The sequence below is a fragment of the Doryrhamphus excisus genome, chromosome 7 (assembly GCF_030265055.1).
Source record: "Doryrhamphus excisus isolate RoL2022-K1 chromosome 7, RoL_Dexc_1.0, whole genome shotgun sequence".
Taxonomy (NCBI): Eukaryota; Metazoa; Chordata; class Actinopteri; order Syngnathiformes; family Syngnathidae; genus Doryrhamphus; species Doryrhamphus excisus.
In genome coordinates, this window is record NC_080472.1 from 23,366,855 (window position 1) to 23,382,552 (window position 15,698).

The following is a 15,698-nucleotide window of genomic DNA, read 5'->3' on the forward strand; positions in this document are numbered from 1 at the left end:
CAGTTTGCATGTTCTACCCGTACGCTGGTTTTCCGGTTTGCTCCCACATTCCAGAAACAAACAGAAAACATTCCATCCACCCATCCATCCATCCATCATCCATCCATCCATCCATCCATCCATCCATCCATGACTATATGCATAAAATGAGAAGGAAGATGATGTAAAGTAAAAAAGGTGAAAGAAGTGAAAGACTAAAAGTGAACATAAAGTCAGCTGATGTATTTGCAAAGTAAAGTCCAGAATGAGTCCAAAAGGCGGACAAACATTTGTTTTAAGCTGTGTGAGCTGTTTTCACGGGAATACTTTGGATCTGCTCTCTCTCCACCAGTTCCATGACAATGAAAGAAGACATGATGGCAAAGCTGTTTATTCCTCTTTTATGGTTTTTGCTGTCAGTGGAGGGACTGAACGACCGTCTTAGTGTTCAGCTGGCTGGGAAACCACTTGGAGGTATCGCACGTCAAATATATCGATTTTACAAATATCTTCCTAAAATTCTGACCCGCCATGCAATATTCTGACTACTTTCATAAAATTATCAAATCATTTCTTGCATCATTACAATTTTAGTCGAAAAAAGCGGACTTTTCTTGTCATAAAAAATTTGTATAAAATTGCAGCTTTTCTTGCACTAATACGACTAATAGCTTAAAGTTATGACTTTTCTCAAAATATCACACATATTTTTATAAAATTCTTACTCTTCTTGCACTATTATAACTACTTGCTAAAAACTATGAGTATATATCTATATACTAGTATACTATATAGTATATACATATAGTCAAAAAAGGTTACGACTCGCAATAACTTAAGTTTAAAAAAAATTCTCACAATATTATAACTACTTTCATAAAATGATGACTTTTCTTGCCATATTCCGACTTGTTTTGTAAAAAAAGATGACTTATGTCACAATGAAACATTACTTTTCTTACAAAATCATGACAATATTCCGACTTTTCTGGCAAATGACATACAATTACAACTTCTATCACAATATTTTGAGGATTTTTTTAACCAATTGTTATTACAAAACTTTTGTCAAATGATGACTTTTTATCATTATTGTTGAAATGGTTTGTTGTTGCAACATTGCTATGTTTCTTCCAGGGCGCGAGCAGGAAGTCATTGACGCTACCAACCAGCTGATGTTGGCCATTTGCAACGCTGACTACGAACTATACCAGTCAGTCTGACTGACACTTCAAAGAATGTTTATCATTGTTTTCATCTAGAAATGTGACTCCAAATGATCTCCAAATCATTTTAGAAATGTGACTGATCCGAGCATAACGTCCTTCGAACCAGAAGCCGTAGGCCAATTGGTGGAGGGCATGAGCTTCCATCGCTTTCTCTTCGAAAATGGTACCATTTATTAATAATATTATTACACACAAATAATATGAATTATAATAATATGATATAAACATATTCTCATAATATAATTACTTTCTATAAATCGAATCACTTTAATTGTAATAATCATTCATTCATCACATTGTTTTTGCTCATAACGTTATGACTTCACTTCTGTAATTTAATGACATTTTTACATATAAAATATATTTTCTTATGCTTTTCACACTCTTCTGACCTAGAAATATTGTTAGAATGTTGTATTCTCATGTTAAACGAAACCAAAGTTGCAGATAAAAAGGTGTGCACATTTGGAAGTGAGCCCTGAAACAAGTTTGGGATGTCTCTGAACGCTAGGTTTCAGAGTTTTTTTTCTCACACTGGCTCCCTGTGATGTCACAGGGAACTGGACTTGCTTATATGGGCGTATAAGCACCGTGTTTATTTTGTATCTGTGAATGATTCTAGAGTGTGCATCCTGGGACCATCTTACCCGCATGCACGCGGGTGCTACTGTTAAATGATGCCAAGGTTTCAGGAAGATATTATTGTGTGTAGCTGCTCTATAGGAGTCCACAACTCAATACAAAGGGACGGAAAAGGAGCAGGTCTCCTTTCATATGACTTTTTCCTCACAGAAGTTTATGTTTTTTTCTATTAATGCATCATTTTTCCATGTTTGAAACTACAGTATTTTATATCATGACTGCATTTTTGTAATCAACCAACATTGTTCTCAGCACTTTTTCCTGTAATATCACAACTTTATTCTTGGAACATTAGGTGCTTTTCCTCATAATATTACATAGCAAATAATATGAATATCATAAGATAATATAACATTGTGCCTTTTTACTTCCTCCCCTGCAGACTTGCCAAGGTTGGGAGGTCTTGTCCACATTCATCTTCTTAACACCCATGTTCGCATGCTGGGGGAGGATGCCGCCTGTATGTCTTACGTTCGTCTCATGCAGTACTTAGACCCGGACATTATGCAATCTCGCACCCTCAAGTCCGAGGAGACTCGCATCTGGCAACACCGGAACGGAAAGTGGGTCAATGTTCACTTTCATCGATCAGGCTCACCTCTTGTGCCCTCAAAGGGACGGCTTTAGTATTTTTCTCGCAGTTTTACTATTACTGCCTGATTAAATTACAACCTTTCTCACAATCATATGACTCATTTCATGACAAATTTCCTTCAAATATTATAATGTCACTGTTGCAAAATTCCAACTTTTCTTGCAACACCACAACTATTTTAGTAAAAATAAAACCTTTCTTGCAGCATTCCAAGTTGAGTCTCTTGTAATTACATTACATTTTCAATTTCAATGATTTCTTTTCATGAAGTGACTTTTTCTCACAGCATCTGCATTTGGTTTGTTTTGTTTTGTAGGAAAAGGAAAATATTTCATTGTAAACAGTGAGCATTTGATGGTGGTGGGAATAATGGATTCAGTACATTTTGGTAATTCAGACCTTCTGTATTACGACTTTACTCTCATGATATAAGTATAACTATAAGTATAAGTATAACGTTTATCTCACCTCCTTCTTTGGGCAACCAGGAGTATGTCATGTCCTGATATGGAGTGTTTCCTCACCATACCCAATGAGCACAATGCGCCACAACCTTTCTAGAAAGTTTATTCACCAACACAAGTGCGCACAATTCATGAATCCGTCATTTCTTCCCGACAAAAACAAAGAAAAAACCCACCAATGAGGGCGAGTCATTTCTAAAAGAATGTCAAAAAAACACATTACTACATTTGCACGATAAAACGCGGACAATAATGATGCAGTCTTTGGCCACAAAAAGAGCAAAAATAAGCAATTAGAAAAAAAAAACGCAAAAAATGACACAAATGGGGAAAAAAGGTTTGACCATCAGGATATATTGCAGCGTCGATTTTTAATTTTACATTTTTCCATTCAGTTCATAGGTGTGCTGGATTTTGCATCTGGTGGACCATCTGGCTTCTAAAAAATAGAGAACACGCACAAAATGTTCATTTTTTTAAATACTTTTCGCTGTAAAATTGAAGACACGAACCTTGTCCAGGTTTCTTCTGGTGTCTTCCGTCCTCGCTCGCGTCACCACGGTCGTCTTGACCACCTTGCTGACCTTTCGATCCTTTGCAGGCTCCATCTCAAATCCCGGAGCCTATCGACATAAGAGAGAAGGTCATGTGGACCAATCAGATCATCCAATACTGTGGTCAGGTTCTAAGAATAATCATTCAAGCGGCAGCTTAGCGAGGGTGCACCGCCTCACTTTGCTAACATATGAAATTGAACATTGATAAGTCGGGACGAACCGATCCTTCTCGTGACTCACTTGTTGACGAATGCTTTCCTGCTCCGAGTATGTGAATTCCTCGGACGCTTGGCTTTGTTCCGAGCTGCATGAATAAAGCGAGAAGTGGGATTGGGTCAGGTACCGGACTGAACAGAAATCCAGAATCCTGGGACAAATGTTGTCAGGAGTTGAACGGCACTTACCACGTCGTGATTTGGATGCGTTGAACGATGTCCATCCTGTTGATCTCAGTCAGTCTCTTGATAAGTGCTGTTTCTGGAACAAGTTACCATTCATATTCATATATCTAATCATATTCATACTCAACTCAATTATTTTCGTACATTTACAATTTTAGATTCCTACTTTCTTTTTTTGCAATATTCTAACATTATTGTGATTGAAAAATAACTTTATTGTGGTAAAATTCTATTTAGTGGAATATGATTCTTACATTCTTTTCTCATAATATTAAAATACAATACTTGTACAATTCCAATACACTGCCAAACCCCCCCAAAAATTGTTTCTACTCTTACAACATTATGACTTTATTCTTGTGAAATTAGAGATTAGATTATTTTCTCTATGACATGACGATTATAAAATGTATATATTTTTCCTTCCAATATCCCACCATTTTGTTCCTGTGAAATGCTTTCGTCCCACAAGTAGTACTTTATTCGTATTCATTACCCTGCGCAATCACAACTTTATTCCTGGTAAAGGTATTGGAATATTTCAACTTTATTCTTTATTTATTAGATATGACTTGCAAAATGATAACTTTATTTTGTGAGATTCAGTAATTGAGTTAATAAGACATGAATTCATATAGTAAAACATTCTGCAGAAGTACTATTTTGAGGTATTTTTCTCATAATATTCCAATTCGTAGGTGTCGTCATACCTGTGGCTCCTTCTTTCTCCATCCAATGATTCAAAAGGGCAAAGCTTTGGTCTTGCAGGGAATTGGGATTTTCAGTCCTTATGGAGTGGATTTCCTCCCGGCTGAATCCCAGTTCTCTAGCTAGCTCTATTTGAAGAACACATCAAAGCAAATGGAAGTCATGGATGTGGGCGTACGGTAGAAGATGAAGATGTATTTATGGACCTGTCCAGCTGAAGCCCAGGTGGTCCGCTATCAGCAATAATGTCTGCTTTGGACTCTCTGCTGCGTCTATTGAAACAGGACACAAGCTGCTTGGCATCGGCTGTCAGTTCAATAGGCGCACTCACATCAGGCCACTTTTATCCTGTACCTTTACTTCATGATATACAATATGACAATATGACAATATGAGGCTCACAACACTAGATTTTGCCCCAAAAATACGAGTTCTGCTTTGGCTGTGCTTGCACGCTGCAAGAGCGAAGAGTGAAGAACTGTAAATGAAATAAAAAACAAGACGCCAAACATAGAAACGAGTGGGAGAAAGAAGCAGAGCGATAATAGCAGTCAAAGTAAATGGACCAAATTGGAAGAAAAGAGCGAAATGGAGGACAAGTGTGGCGAAGGAGTATTGACACGGATGTCAATTCAAATGTGGGGCCAATATCGCTTCAGGCTTTGTAACATTGGAAAAGAAATAAGAGATAAAAGAAGATTTCAACTATTTTGGAGGAAAGTTTCTTGGATGAAAAAGGACTTGGACGACTTCACGTGGTAATGGAGAAAAAAACGGTCTACGTTTACCGGGCACAGCCAAAGGTCCACCAAAGTCGAGCTGCGTAACTTCTCATGATACCATTCAACTTACTACTCTGCGGCCCACAGTGTACATTTCACAATTGATTCCATTTGAATGAATGTAAGCAAGACAACTTAGCCCCGCCCCTGCCCCGCCCCCAGCTGTATACATATGTATAACATATGTTTATGTTTTAAAGGTGGTTTTGTTTGACTTCCTGGGCACAACATGCCTTGTGAGTGCGCCATTGAAAGACATCGTTAAAGCACAGAAGCTAATAAAGGTAAAAAACCTCCAGGGTCCCAATACCTCGACGTAGAACAGGGTCCTCATGATGCGGTCTAACAGGAAACGTGTCCATCCCCACTGGATCCACGAGACTGCTCTCCTCCTCTGAATTGTCATCACTGGCGGGGACCTCCTGGTCTTTCCTCGCCTCTGCTAGCCTTTCCACGAGCTTTGCTGCCTCGTCGGTGATCTCATCGAAGAATTCGACGGACCTCTTGTGGCGTGGAATGGAGGAGGAAGTCCGGCCACTTTTAGCTTTGACTGGCAATCTGGATTGGAAGGGTTTAGCCTCTCCTTTACTGCTCTGTCTGGCGGAGACCCCCTCGGAGAGGTTCTTAGTCTTTAGTCCTCCTGTGTTCTGTCCTGTTTCTGACTTTCTTGGCGTGGTCCGGTTTTTGTCTTGCTCAACCTCTTTGAAAGACTTTGCCTTGATGGGGATTCTGGATTTTGACACAGGCGAGGATGCAGATTTGGTTTTAGCTTTGAGAGGAAGACAACTCGCTTCAGAGGATTTGGGGGTCTCGATCACGGATTTGGATTCTTCCGGGGAGGAATCCGATGATTCCTGACCTTGCTCGGAGTATACGGATCTTGTAACGGTGGTGTCTGCTAACTCTACATTCATTATCATTTGATCCATGCAATCCAAATTGGAGGATTTGGGATTCTCCAGAGACCTAGCGGGTTTACTCGAAGCGGCGAATCCCATTTGAGGAATGTTCGACTCACAAGGCGCCGTCTCATTCACCTCACGTGAAAGATGAAGAGCTTCTTCAGATTTGTCTGCATTATCCTCGGTGTTGACCTCCAGTTTTAGATTGAGGCCGACTTCTGACTTCTCAGAGCCCCCGTTGGGTTCTAGCGATTGCTCACCGATCTGGAAAAAGGCAAAACCTCCGCAACCACCTTCATCCTCTACGCTTCTTTTGGTCATATCGATAGCGCCGCTTCGAGTCATCTCAAAAAGCTTCCCCTCCTGGAAGAGAAACGGGTTTGGCTCGCTAGTTGGCGTGCTCTCCTCGGTTTGGGTTTTACCGGGTGTCGAGGCAGGACTCGCCTGCTGGGAATGACCGCTTTCTCCTCCCACCACTAGATTGAGTATTTTCTGTTCTTCTACTTTGAGACAAGCTTCGTCATCCTTAGACCAGGAGGCCGCCGTGTCTACCTTTGCGGTGACACCCTTGGATTCGGTTCTGGGATGTTCTGCTTCTTCTGTATGCTCATAGATACAGTCCCCAGGTTTGAAGTCCCTCGCTTGACCAATCAGGCTTCCCTTGGCGTCATCGGTCACATGACTTTCTCCTTTGTTTTCTGCCAACTTCTGTAAGCTGTCCTCCTTTTGCTTGTCTGTTCGCTTCTGCTGACTAGCTACTCGTGGTTCCGGTGCGGTTTTCAGACTGGATTTGGACTGGTTTAGGTCTGCGTGGTGTTTCTCTTGTGCACCTGCTGAAAAAGAAGAGGGAGCTTTAATACGTTGGTCACAAAGAGGAGGGTTTAACTCTCCTGTGAGTGCTTTGGCCCCTATTTTACATTCTAGGTCTACGTCTGGTGTATGGTCTTCTTCTGGGTCTTCTTCCAGGATGACGGCTGCTGGTTTGAATTGAAAAGTCAGGCATGCGCGGTCAGGAGGTTTGGGATTTAGCTCGTAACTTACCTCCTCGGAACTAGGGGTATCAGGGCTGAGCGGACTCTTACCGGAACTCTGCTCGCCACTGTCCTCATCAGCCTCCAGATCTCGGAAAAGCCTCTCATGCAAGGTATCTTTCATTTGCGCAGGCTGAATTGAGGATTTACTCACGAAGGGTGGATCAACGGGGCTAGTCTCTAAGGAGTCCCGAGGAGGGGATCCCTCGGTCGGGCTTGGTTCAATGGAATCTGGGGACTTACGGGAGGAGGAGTCCGTAATGGGACTGCCGTCCAGGGAATCCCTGTGGCTTATGGTCAAAGAGTCATCAGCTAACGGACTGAGAGGATCTGAGTCTTGTCTTAAAGGTAACTCCAAGGACCTAGAAGCTTCAGAGGAAGCGAATGGCAATGCTAGCTGCTCTACAATGTCGCTATTAGCCTTTTTGGTCCTGGATGCAGACTCACCAAGGGGAGTTGATTCAGGAGACAGTTGGTCACTGGGTAAAGCGTTTTTTTCTTGGTTTGAGGTTTGTTCGGTTTTGGGAGAAAGACACAGACTTTCAGGACTTGTGCCGGGAGTGGCCAGACCTTCATGTTTACAGCTGTCCTCAAAACTTAGATGAGGCGTTCCGGAACTCTGCGAGTCAGCAACCCTGTCTGAGTTGTCATCATCATCACCACCTTTTCCATAGTCTCGAGTTTTGGGTTTGGAATCCGGCGATAGTTCTTGAGAGTTTTGCTTTTCAGCTTTTCTGATTCTGTTTTCCTCCATTTTGGTTTTGGGCTCGTCCAACTCAGTCTTCGGGGTTCCATGGGTTTTCTGAAAAACTTGCATCAGCTCTTTAACCGAGACCGTCTCCTCTGCGGCATCAGTAGGTTTTGGAGGACCGCTTCTAAACGTGGGGGTTTCTTTGACTTTTGGAGAAGATAGCAAAGGTTTAACTCTGCTGCCGACACTTTTCCCTTCTTGCTCTGCTTCAACTTTTTTTTGCAAGGCTTTGACTTTGTCCTTTATGGACCCGATGGGGGTCTCTTCAATCAGTGGAGACTTGACTGGTCCCCGTAGAGGATGTTGGCCATCTGTCGGAGTTGTTGATTTAGTGGATCCATCATGGATGTTGCTCTGTTTTTTGGGCGTATCCAGGAGGTATTCCTTAAGATCACTAGGGTTCACCTCGTCACATGATCCACTCCGAAGTATTTGACTAACTTTCTCGAGGTCCTCTTTGACTTTCTCCAAATCCTTCTCAGTTATTTCTAATGGTTCCCCTCTCGGAACGTCACCCGTCCCCTCCTTCTCAGGACCGGAGCCTTCTTCCAAGGATTTTTCAGAAGATGTCAAAATGGCCGTCATTTTCATCAAGTCCCGTTTCATCTCTGACACGTCGGATAGGAGGTCAGGTTCTCGATTGGGCTTGGATTGCTGGATATCTGATGTCTCCGCCACCGTTTGGTCTTCCCGGGAGAACAAGTAAAATAATATAGAAATAATATAGAAAATTCAAATAAAAAGGAGAGATATTTGAGATTGTTGTCAGGTCAATAGTAAAAATGTACACCCCTTGCCCCAAGAAAAATAAAAAAAATATTAAACAGTACTTTTGTTTAGAATATACTACTTACAGTACATTCAACAAAAAAATAAACACTTTTGTTTTTGCTCCCATTTTACATGAGCTGAACTGAAAAATGGATATGCCTTTTGATTTCTTCATCAAACAAAGTGCCGAAACTCAGGAGGAGTGGAAGGGGGACTGTATGCTGTATCTTAAAAACTGACCTATTGATGATCCATCAACTGACCATAAGTAAAGTTACCCAAGCTGGATGTTAACAAATATGACGGTGAAATATCCATATGGCATGAATTTTTGGCTCATTTTGAGACTTCTGTTAATGAGAAGATCGGGATGAGCAAAAAAGAAAAACTCCCAATCTGAGAAAGCAACTATGATACTTCCACAGAGATGCTTATGGAAAGATATGGGAAAAAAGACACGCTTGCGAGGACACGCATGTCAAAATGACTGAACTCCACAGACATCTTAATAATGAACTCCACATAAGAGGCGTGGCGTCCCGAGTCATTTCACATTCATATGGAGTATTGTTGTGCCACGTTTGGCTCCAGTTGATCCAAGACGATCCTGTTCTTGGCTATAAACGTGAAACGGGTTCGGGCCATGAATTGAATGTAGACCTTTTGAATACATAGACAAAGATTAAGATCTTTGAGTTCAGCAAAAATCAAAGTATTCATTTGAGTTAATTAGCTTTATTTTAGTTTGGTTGAAATGGTGAGACTTGTACTTGTACTTTTGACTTGACTTGTACTTTTTTCATTTGGTTGAAAAAGTGAAATGCAACTTGCAACAGCTTCTTACGTATCGGGCGGCAACCACTAGCATCACGGCACCTACCATGTTTACGTATTTGTTTATTTCCTTTGTTTCAGCCTTTTTCTTTGAGGTGGAAAAAGTTCAAAGTTTCAGATTGACTCTGAAAATCCTTAGTCGAAGACAGCACTAAAAAATTCTAGAAAATACAAACATTTTTAAAACCGGATTTATTGTAATGTATTAAATATATATATATTTTTTTAATCCTCAAAATATCCAACTGTTTTTCAAAAATATATTGGTCTGGCTTGCTTGAAGTTTCCAAAAATTATGACTTTATTGTTGTAATATCTCATTTACCTGTAACCTTTGACTCATAAGATCAATCAATTGAAATAGTAAAATATTAACAAATCAAAAAACACAACTTCTAATATAACTAGGGTTTCTTTTGTGAGTATTTTTTAAAAATAAAAATACAATAAAATGAAAATACAAAAAAATACAAAATAAGACTTTCTCCTGAAAGTATGAAGAAAGACATTCTCTTATACTTATAAATACCGCTTTCTCAAAATAAATATTTTTCTCAAAATGTACAACCTTTTCTTCTCCACGATAAAATAGGACTTTTGTCTTGATAGAATAAGATTGTTTTTCTCCAATATATACAACTTGAAGTCAGGAAGAGAAGAAAAGGCAGGATGTGGGATGTCCGTGGGCATGCAAATGGTTATGTAATATTCAATATGAAAGACTCTTCGTAATATAAAAATACAAATAAAATTGAAAATAAAACTAAGATGGTAATGGCTTACATTTTTGTAGTGTTGTGTTGGTCTGAAAAAAAAATACAGAAAAAAGATCAGTAACTGTAACATTTGATACATTTTCTGTTTCAAGTATAGAAAGTATTTATTATGTGTCGTTACCTCGTCATCTTGATCAGAATCCGAGTCCTTTTTTCAAAGCAAGAAGCAGGAAGAAGAGCAAAGACAAAAAGTGCATTTTTTCAGCAAATCCTGAAATTAAATATCAAAATTACGAGACATCAATAAGGCCAGAAAATGTCAACAATTTTTTTGTTGGGAAAGGGATATGACAGATTTTCTAGTATTTTTTTGATGACATTTTTATTTACTGAATAGCATTTTTCCATTGAGCAACATTTTGTATTATTCCTTGGCAACAGCTTTTATTACATTTATGATTTTGGCATTTGTTGAATTTGTTACTGACTTTATGACAATGTCATTTCTGGAATAGCATTTTGTACTTATTCTTTTTCTCCTAAATGTTTAATCATAGAAAATAAGAGTAGAAAAGTGCAGATTTTTTCACCTTACAATATGATGGCAGCGTAATGTTGAGGTTGCACACAGCGTTTTGTCCATGTGACCAGTAAGTGCGAGGTTCCTTCATAAAACACAAGCGTCCACAAAGCTCCTGAGTGTTATCTCTGATCTGCAGAAAGAAAAAAGAAAAACCACCAGAAATATAGCCAGCTAGTAATGCATTAGCGATTGACATGAAAACTTAGCTTACTTTGATGAATAGTGTTAGCTGGTTCTCCTTAAAGGCCAAAAACCTAAAGACGTGATGCTGCCCACTTTTGACGAGAGGAACCATGTTCCCGTAGCAGTCTGCATAGATGGGCTTTCCTTCTAGAACCTACCAACCAAAAAATACAGGAGATATGTTTTTTTTCAAATCGGAGAAAAAAGTTGTACATTTTCCAGACAAAAAGTTGTACAGTGAAAAGTTGTCATCGAGGAATATTGTTGACTATCTTGAAAATATCTGACTCGTGTCTCACAAAAGTACACAACTTTCTTCTCAAGAATACACATGAATTGAGCTTATTTACTCTTATTATGTCTCCTACTGTATGACTTTTTTTTCTCGGATGTATCTAATGTTTTCTCAAACACACGTCTGAAAATCTCTGAAAAACATCTCTGTGACTATTTTTTCTCTCCAAAATATACAACTTATGATAAAAAATAATCCACTTTTTTCTTATGACGTTCTTTTTCCCCCTATAATAAACCGTATTTTCCAAAGCAGAAGTCGCTTTTTCAGTCAGTCAGTGGACAATAAGTTTGATAAATGATACATTTCATCTTGAGAGGGAAGTTCTAGTAATAATATACAAATGGAGAACAGGATAAATAGGCATCAACGTAACGTGAATGGGTGGTATGTTCATGTATCAAGAGTTATTCCCATAACTATAGCCTAAACAACATAACATAACTTTTATGTTTACTTGCAACGTGCAATCTGCACAATATGATTTTCTTTTCGGGGGCAAATATTCAACTTTTATCCTTACCTCAACATCGCGGCTGCGGGCCACCTGGGAGAAGTTCTGCTGTTCCAGCGTCTTGTCCACTTTGTCATCCGTCATGCAAAAGCAGCGCAGTCGAGCCTCGATGGGGTCGTGCATTTTGGCGAAGACCAGGAACTTGGCCATGTAAGGCACGCAGATGATCTCCCGGTACACTTGCGAAGAGAAACTTACCGACTCCTGCACTTGTCGACAATCAATGAGCCAGAACCTGCGGGATGACTGAGGTCAGGTGTGTCTTCAAATACCTGGCACAGGAGGCGTGTTACCTGGCAGAGACGTTGGTGGTGAAGGACACGCGGTCACTGACGAACGTTAGCGGGGTAGTTCCGGTGATATCCTCCCACTGGGCTGGCGTTGTTCCACCTAAAAAAAAAAAAGACCCAATAGCAAAAAACTGCATGCAGTTTCTACTTTTAGATAGATAAATAGATAGATAGATACTGTAAGCTATCAGTCGCTAGCTGTACAATCTGTAGCTACCAGTAGCCGATTAACTTCACTGTAAGCTATCAGTAGCTAGCTGTACAATCTGTAGCCGACTAACTTCACTGTAAGCTATCAGTAGCTAGCTGTACAATCTGTAGCCGACTAACTTCACTGTAAGCTATCAGTAGCTAGCTGTACAATCTGTAGCTACCAGTAGCCGACTAACTTCACTGTAAGCTATCAGTAGCTAGCTGTACAATCTGTAGCTATCAGTAGCCGACTAACTTCACTGTAAGCTATCAGTAGCTAGCTGTACAATCTGTAGCTATCAGTAGCCGACTAACTTCACTGTAAGCTATCAGTAGCTAGCTGTACAATCTGTAGCTATCTGTAGCCGACTAACTTCACTGTAAGCTATCAGTAGCTAGCTGTACAATCTGTAGCTATCAGTAGCCGACTAACTTCACTGTAAGCTATCAGTAGCTAGCTGTACAATCTGTAGCCGACTAACTTCACTGTAAGCTATCAGTAGCTAGCTGTACAATCTGTAGCTATCAGTAGCCGACTAACTTCACTGTAAGCTATCAGTAGCTAGCTGTACAATCTGTAGCTATCAGTAGCCGACTAACTTCACTGTAAGCTATCAGTAGCTAGCTGTACTGATATGCGCCGTTTCGCCCGTACATGGGAATCTGAATTTCTGAGTTCCTAGTCAGAAGTTTGAACTGGAATGGCCCCCGAAGTCAGATTTTCTACTCCTCACGACTCCCGAGTTGGCTTTCAAAGATGGCTGGACCGAGTGTAAACAATAAGTAGAAGCTGCTGTAATAAACTTTGGTGACCTGTTTATTTCAGCTCAAGAATGGATTTTGTGGGGGTGGTCATCTAATTTTCCAAGTTCGCACCTGGAACGCCGATATGTCGGCTCTGACATCATTCTGACAGCAATAGCTAATATTACTATGAGCTATCTGCAGTGTTAGCTATCTGTAGCTGTTCCAATACCTGTGATGCTACATAACAGTCGTAAGGTTGGCATGTCTCGTCCCAAACTGTGCTGGAGACCTGCCGGGTCAGAGTATCCTTTGGGTACCGGCATGGTCACCGTGATGGGTTTGTGGAACTTCCGACGACGAGGTTCCAGAGTGACGATGGGGCTGAAGCTGGACTTGTGCCCGAGAGTCCTCTGGACGATATCAACGCTGACAGACTGGGCCTTTTTGCACAAAAAAACAGAATATTACTTTTTTTTCTCAAAATGTAATCTACATCTTTCTTCTTAACTTTTTTTCTTGAAAAAAGAATATTTTATTGCAAAAAAGAACCTTTTTTTCCCCTGGAATATCAAACTTTTTTGTGCAAAATATAAACTTATTTCCTGAAAATATATAGACTCTGTCTTAAAAAAAACGAAATTAATGTAAACATATATAAAATATAAAATAATTGGAAAAAATGAAACATTTTTTTTAATAGCACGCATATCAAGACTACAATACACAATATATATATATATATATATATATATATATATATATATATATATATATATATATATATATATATATATATAATATATATATAATATATAATATTAAACATGGACTTCTTTTTCTCAACAAATCTACAAAAAGTCTTCATTGTGAACAAGAAACCCTTTACCTGGAGACCGACCCGGATCCTTTTGGTTAGCGCCCCCTCAGGAAAAACTGCTTGCACTTGCGGTACCACGGTGCTGCTGAGGACGCCTCCTTCTGGGCCAATGAGAATACTGTCTTGCCGGACACGCGACACCACAGCGAAGTACTGCGGGAAATCTCTGGTGATGATGCGGCAAATACGCTTCTTCTGGAGCTCCTCCGGAGAGTCCAGCTCTGCGGGGACATCGGTTTTAGGACCACATCGTCTTCACCATTAAGAAAAACTGATTTGGACTAACCTTCATCCATGCTGTTCAGGATCTGGTTGAGTTCTTCCTGGGTGTGTTCACAGTGGTGTTCCTTCCAGCTGTCCCCCGTCTCGCTCCTCAGGATGACAAGTTCCCGTTCACCCCCTCGCAGGGAAGCGAAATGCGGGACCTCCACAATCACGGGACTGGAATAGCAGGAAACACTAATTAGTTACCAATTTTGATGATCATAAGTTTGTGACTTTGAGAATCCAATCTGTCCATTCACACAAGCACGATGTCCAAAACATAAATCCCAAATTAAAAATCATATACAGTATTACAATGTATCCCAAGTGGTGAAAAATGTGGTCGATTTTTTACAGTAAAGTTAGTTATTTTCAATGCTTTTTTCTCCTTTCATAATATACAACTTTTTTATTGAAACAGTTTTCCTTTTTTCATGATTACCTGTACTCTAAAACAAATATGAAAAAAAAATGCCAAATATTTTTTTTCCTTAACATTTTTACTCTTGCCAAAATGACTACTCAAAAATATACAACTTTCCGTAAATATGTATTTTTCCTTTTCTTTAAAATTATCATTTCTTTTTACAGACTTAGATGTAGACGTTACAGACAAAATGTACTTTTTTTCTTGGAAAATGCTTTATTATTTTATTATGCATATATTGCCAAAATTACAACTTTATAAATTATGTTTTTTTTCCTCTGAACAATGCAACTTGTCATGTCATCACAGGAGTGTAATAATAACATAAAAATAAAATAAAAAAGCCATAAAGGGCCACCACATATTAGATATGGGAGGTTAAACGTCACACACAAAAAACAGACAACAAGAAAGAAAGAAACACGGAAAATATACAATGCCCCCTACCCAAGGAAATTGGTCCCTGGCGGACCAAGTTGAAGGATTCTGCTGACTAAACTTTCACCCTCATTGAGGGGTGGGGGGGCGCTGGGGAGGTGAAGCTTCCTGTGTGAATGACATGAGAAAAAGAGAGCCCACAATACATTGAATGCAATACTACAATACAATACTACAATACAATACTATTGGCTAGCATCCCAGAGTTTCTGGACTCTTGTGACGGTTTGAAGGGCAAGAGGAAGGAAATATGCATCCTTACCCGAGAAGGTGGCCACCAGAGGGCGCCGCTTCGATAAACCTGCCAGCCAGACCTTCCGCCTCGACGATGGGGGACATGCTGGCCAGCCGGTGCCTCTTCACCAGCCTGCAGGTGACTCGTGTGGGAGCGCCGCACGTCCGTGGCGGGATTACGATGCGTAGGCCGTTGTGGCGAAAACCGCACATAGATCCGCCCCGCGCATCCACCATGAAACTCACCAGGAAACTGAAATGAATTGAAAAGAACAGACTCAACAATTAGAAA

General features: G+C 40.0%; 2 protein-coding genes across 11 annotated transcripts in view; one reads left to right on the plus strand and one right to left on the minus strand.

The window, feature by feature from the left end:
* The first annotated feature begins 291 nt into the window (after positions 1–291).
* LOC131132533 (calcium/calmodulin-dependent protein kinase type II delta chain-like) lies at positions 292–2,652 on the plus strand. The gene is made up of 4 exons (XM_058078266.1): positions 292–453; positions 1,117–1,192; positions 1,277–1,371; positions 2,233–2,652. The coding sequence occupies exons 1-4, from the start codon at positions 336–338 to the stop codon at positions 2,475–2,477; spliced, it is 534 nt and encodes a 177-aa protein (XP_057934249.1). The 5' UTR covers positions 292–335; the 3' UTR covers positions 2,478–2,652.
* Positions 2,653–2,995: 343 nt separating this feature from the next.
* Positions 2,996–15,698, minus strand: part of ank2b (ankyrin 2b, neuronal) — a 41,731-nt gene continuing 29,028 nt past the window's right edge. For 4 of the 10 annotated variants that reach the window (XM_058078109.1, XM_058078111.1, XM_058078108.1 and 1 more), the window contains 18 exons: positions 15,435–15,659; positions 15,182–15,280; positions 14,330–14,484; positions 14,053–14,264; positions 13,396–13,606; positions 12,231–12,327; positions 11,947–12,172; positions 11,157–11,282; positions 10,953–11,075; positions 10,544–10,570; positions 10,430–10,451; positions 5,668–8,727; positions 4,782–4,847; positions 4,578–4,703; positions 3,871–3,943; positions 3,707–3,770; positions 3,422–3,532; positions 2,996–3,348 (listed from right to left, as the gene is read on the minus strand). In XM_058078109.1, coding sequence (XP_057934092.1) covers positions 3,301–3,348; positions 3,422–3,532; positions 3,707–3,770; positions 3,871–3,943; positions 4,578–4,703; positions 4,782–4,847; positions 5,668–8,727; positions 10,430–10,451; positions 10,544–10,570; positions 10,953–11,075; positions 11,157–11,282; positions 11,947–12,172; positions 12,231–12,327; positions 13,396–13,606; positions 14,053–14,264; positions 14,330–14,484; positions 15,182–15,280; positions 15,435–15,659 — 5,071 coding nt within the window. In that variant the 3' untranslated portion in view covers positions 2,996–3,300. The remainder of the gene's footprint in view (positions 3,349–3,421; positions 3,533–3,706; positions 3,771–3,870; positions 3,944–4,577; positions 4,704–4,781; positions 4,848–5,667; positions 8,728–10,429; positions 10,452–10,543; positions 10,571–10,952; positions 11,076–11,156; positions 11,283–11,946; positions 12,173–12,230; positions 12,328–13,395; positions 13,607–14,052; positions 14,265–14,329; positions 14,485–15,181; positions 15,281–15,434; positions 15,660–15,698) is intronic. The other 6 variants (XM_058078113.1, XM_058078112.1, XM_058078115.1 and 3 more) reach the window with 6 other exon arrangements.

What these genes read in the sequence shown, in the direction of transcription:
- LOC131132533 (XM_058078266.1), top strand. Translation starts at nt 336, where the DNA reads ATGACAATGAAAGAAGACATGATGGCAAAGCTGTTTATTCCTCTTTTA. An exon ending in GGCTGGGAAACCACTTGGAG is followed by an intron (nt 454 to 1,116) that starts GTATCGCACGTC and finishes TGTTTCTTCCAG; the next exon opens with GGCGCGAGCAGGAAGTCATT. An exon ending in TCGCTTTCTCTTCGAAAATG is followed by an intron (nt 1,372 to 2,232) that starts GTACCATTTATT and finishes CCTCCCCTGCAG; the next exon opens with ACTTGCCAAGGTTGGGAGGT.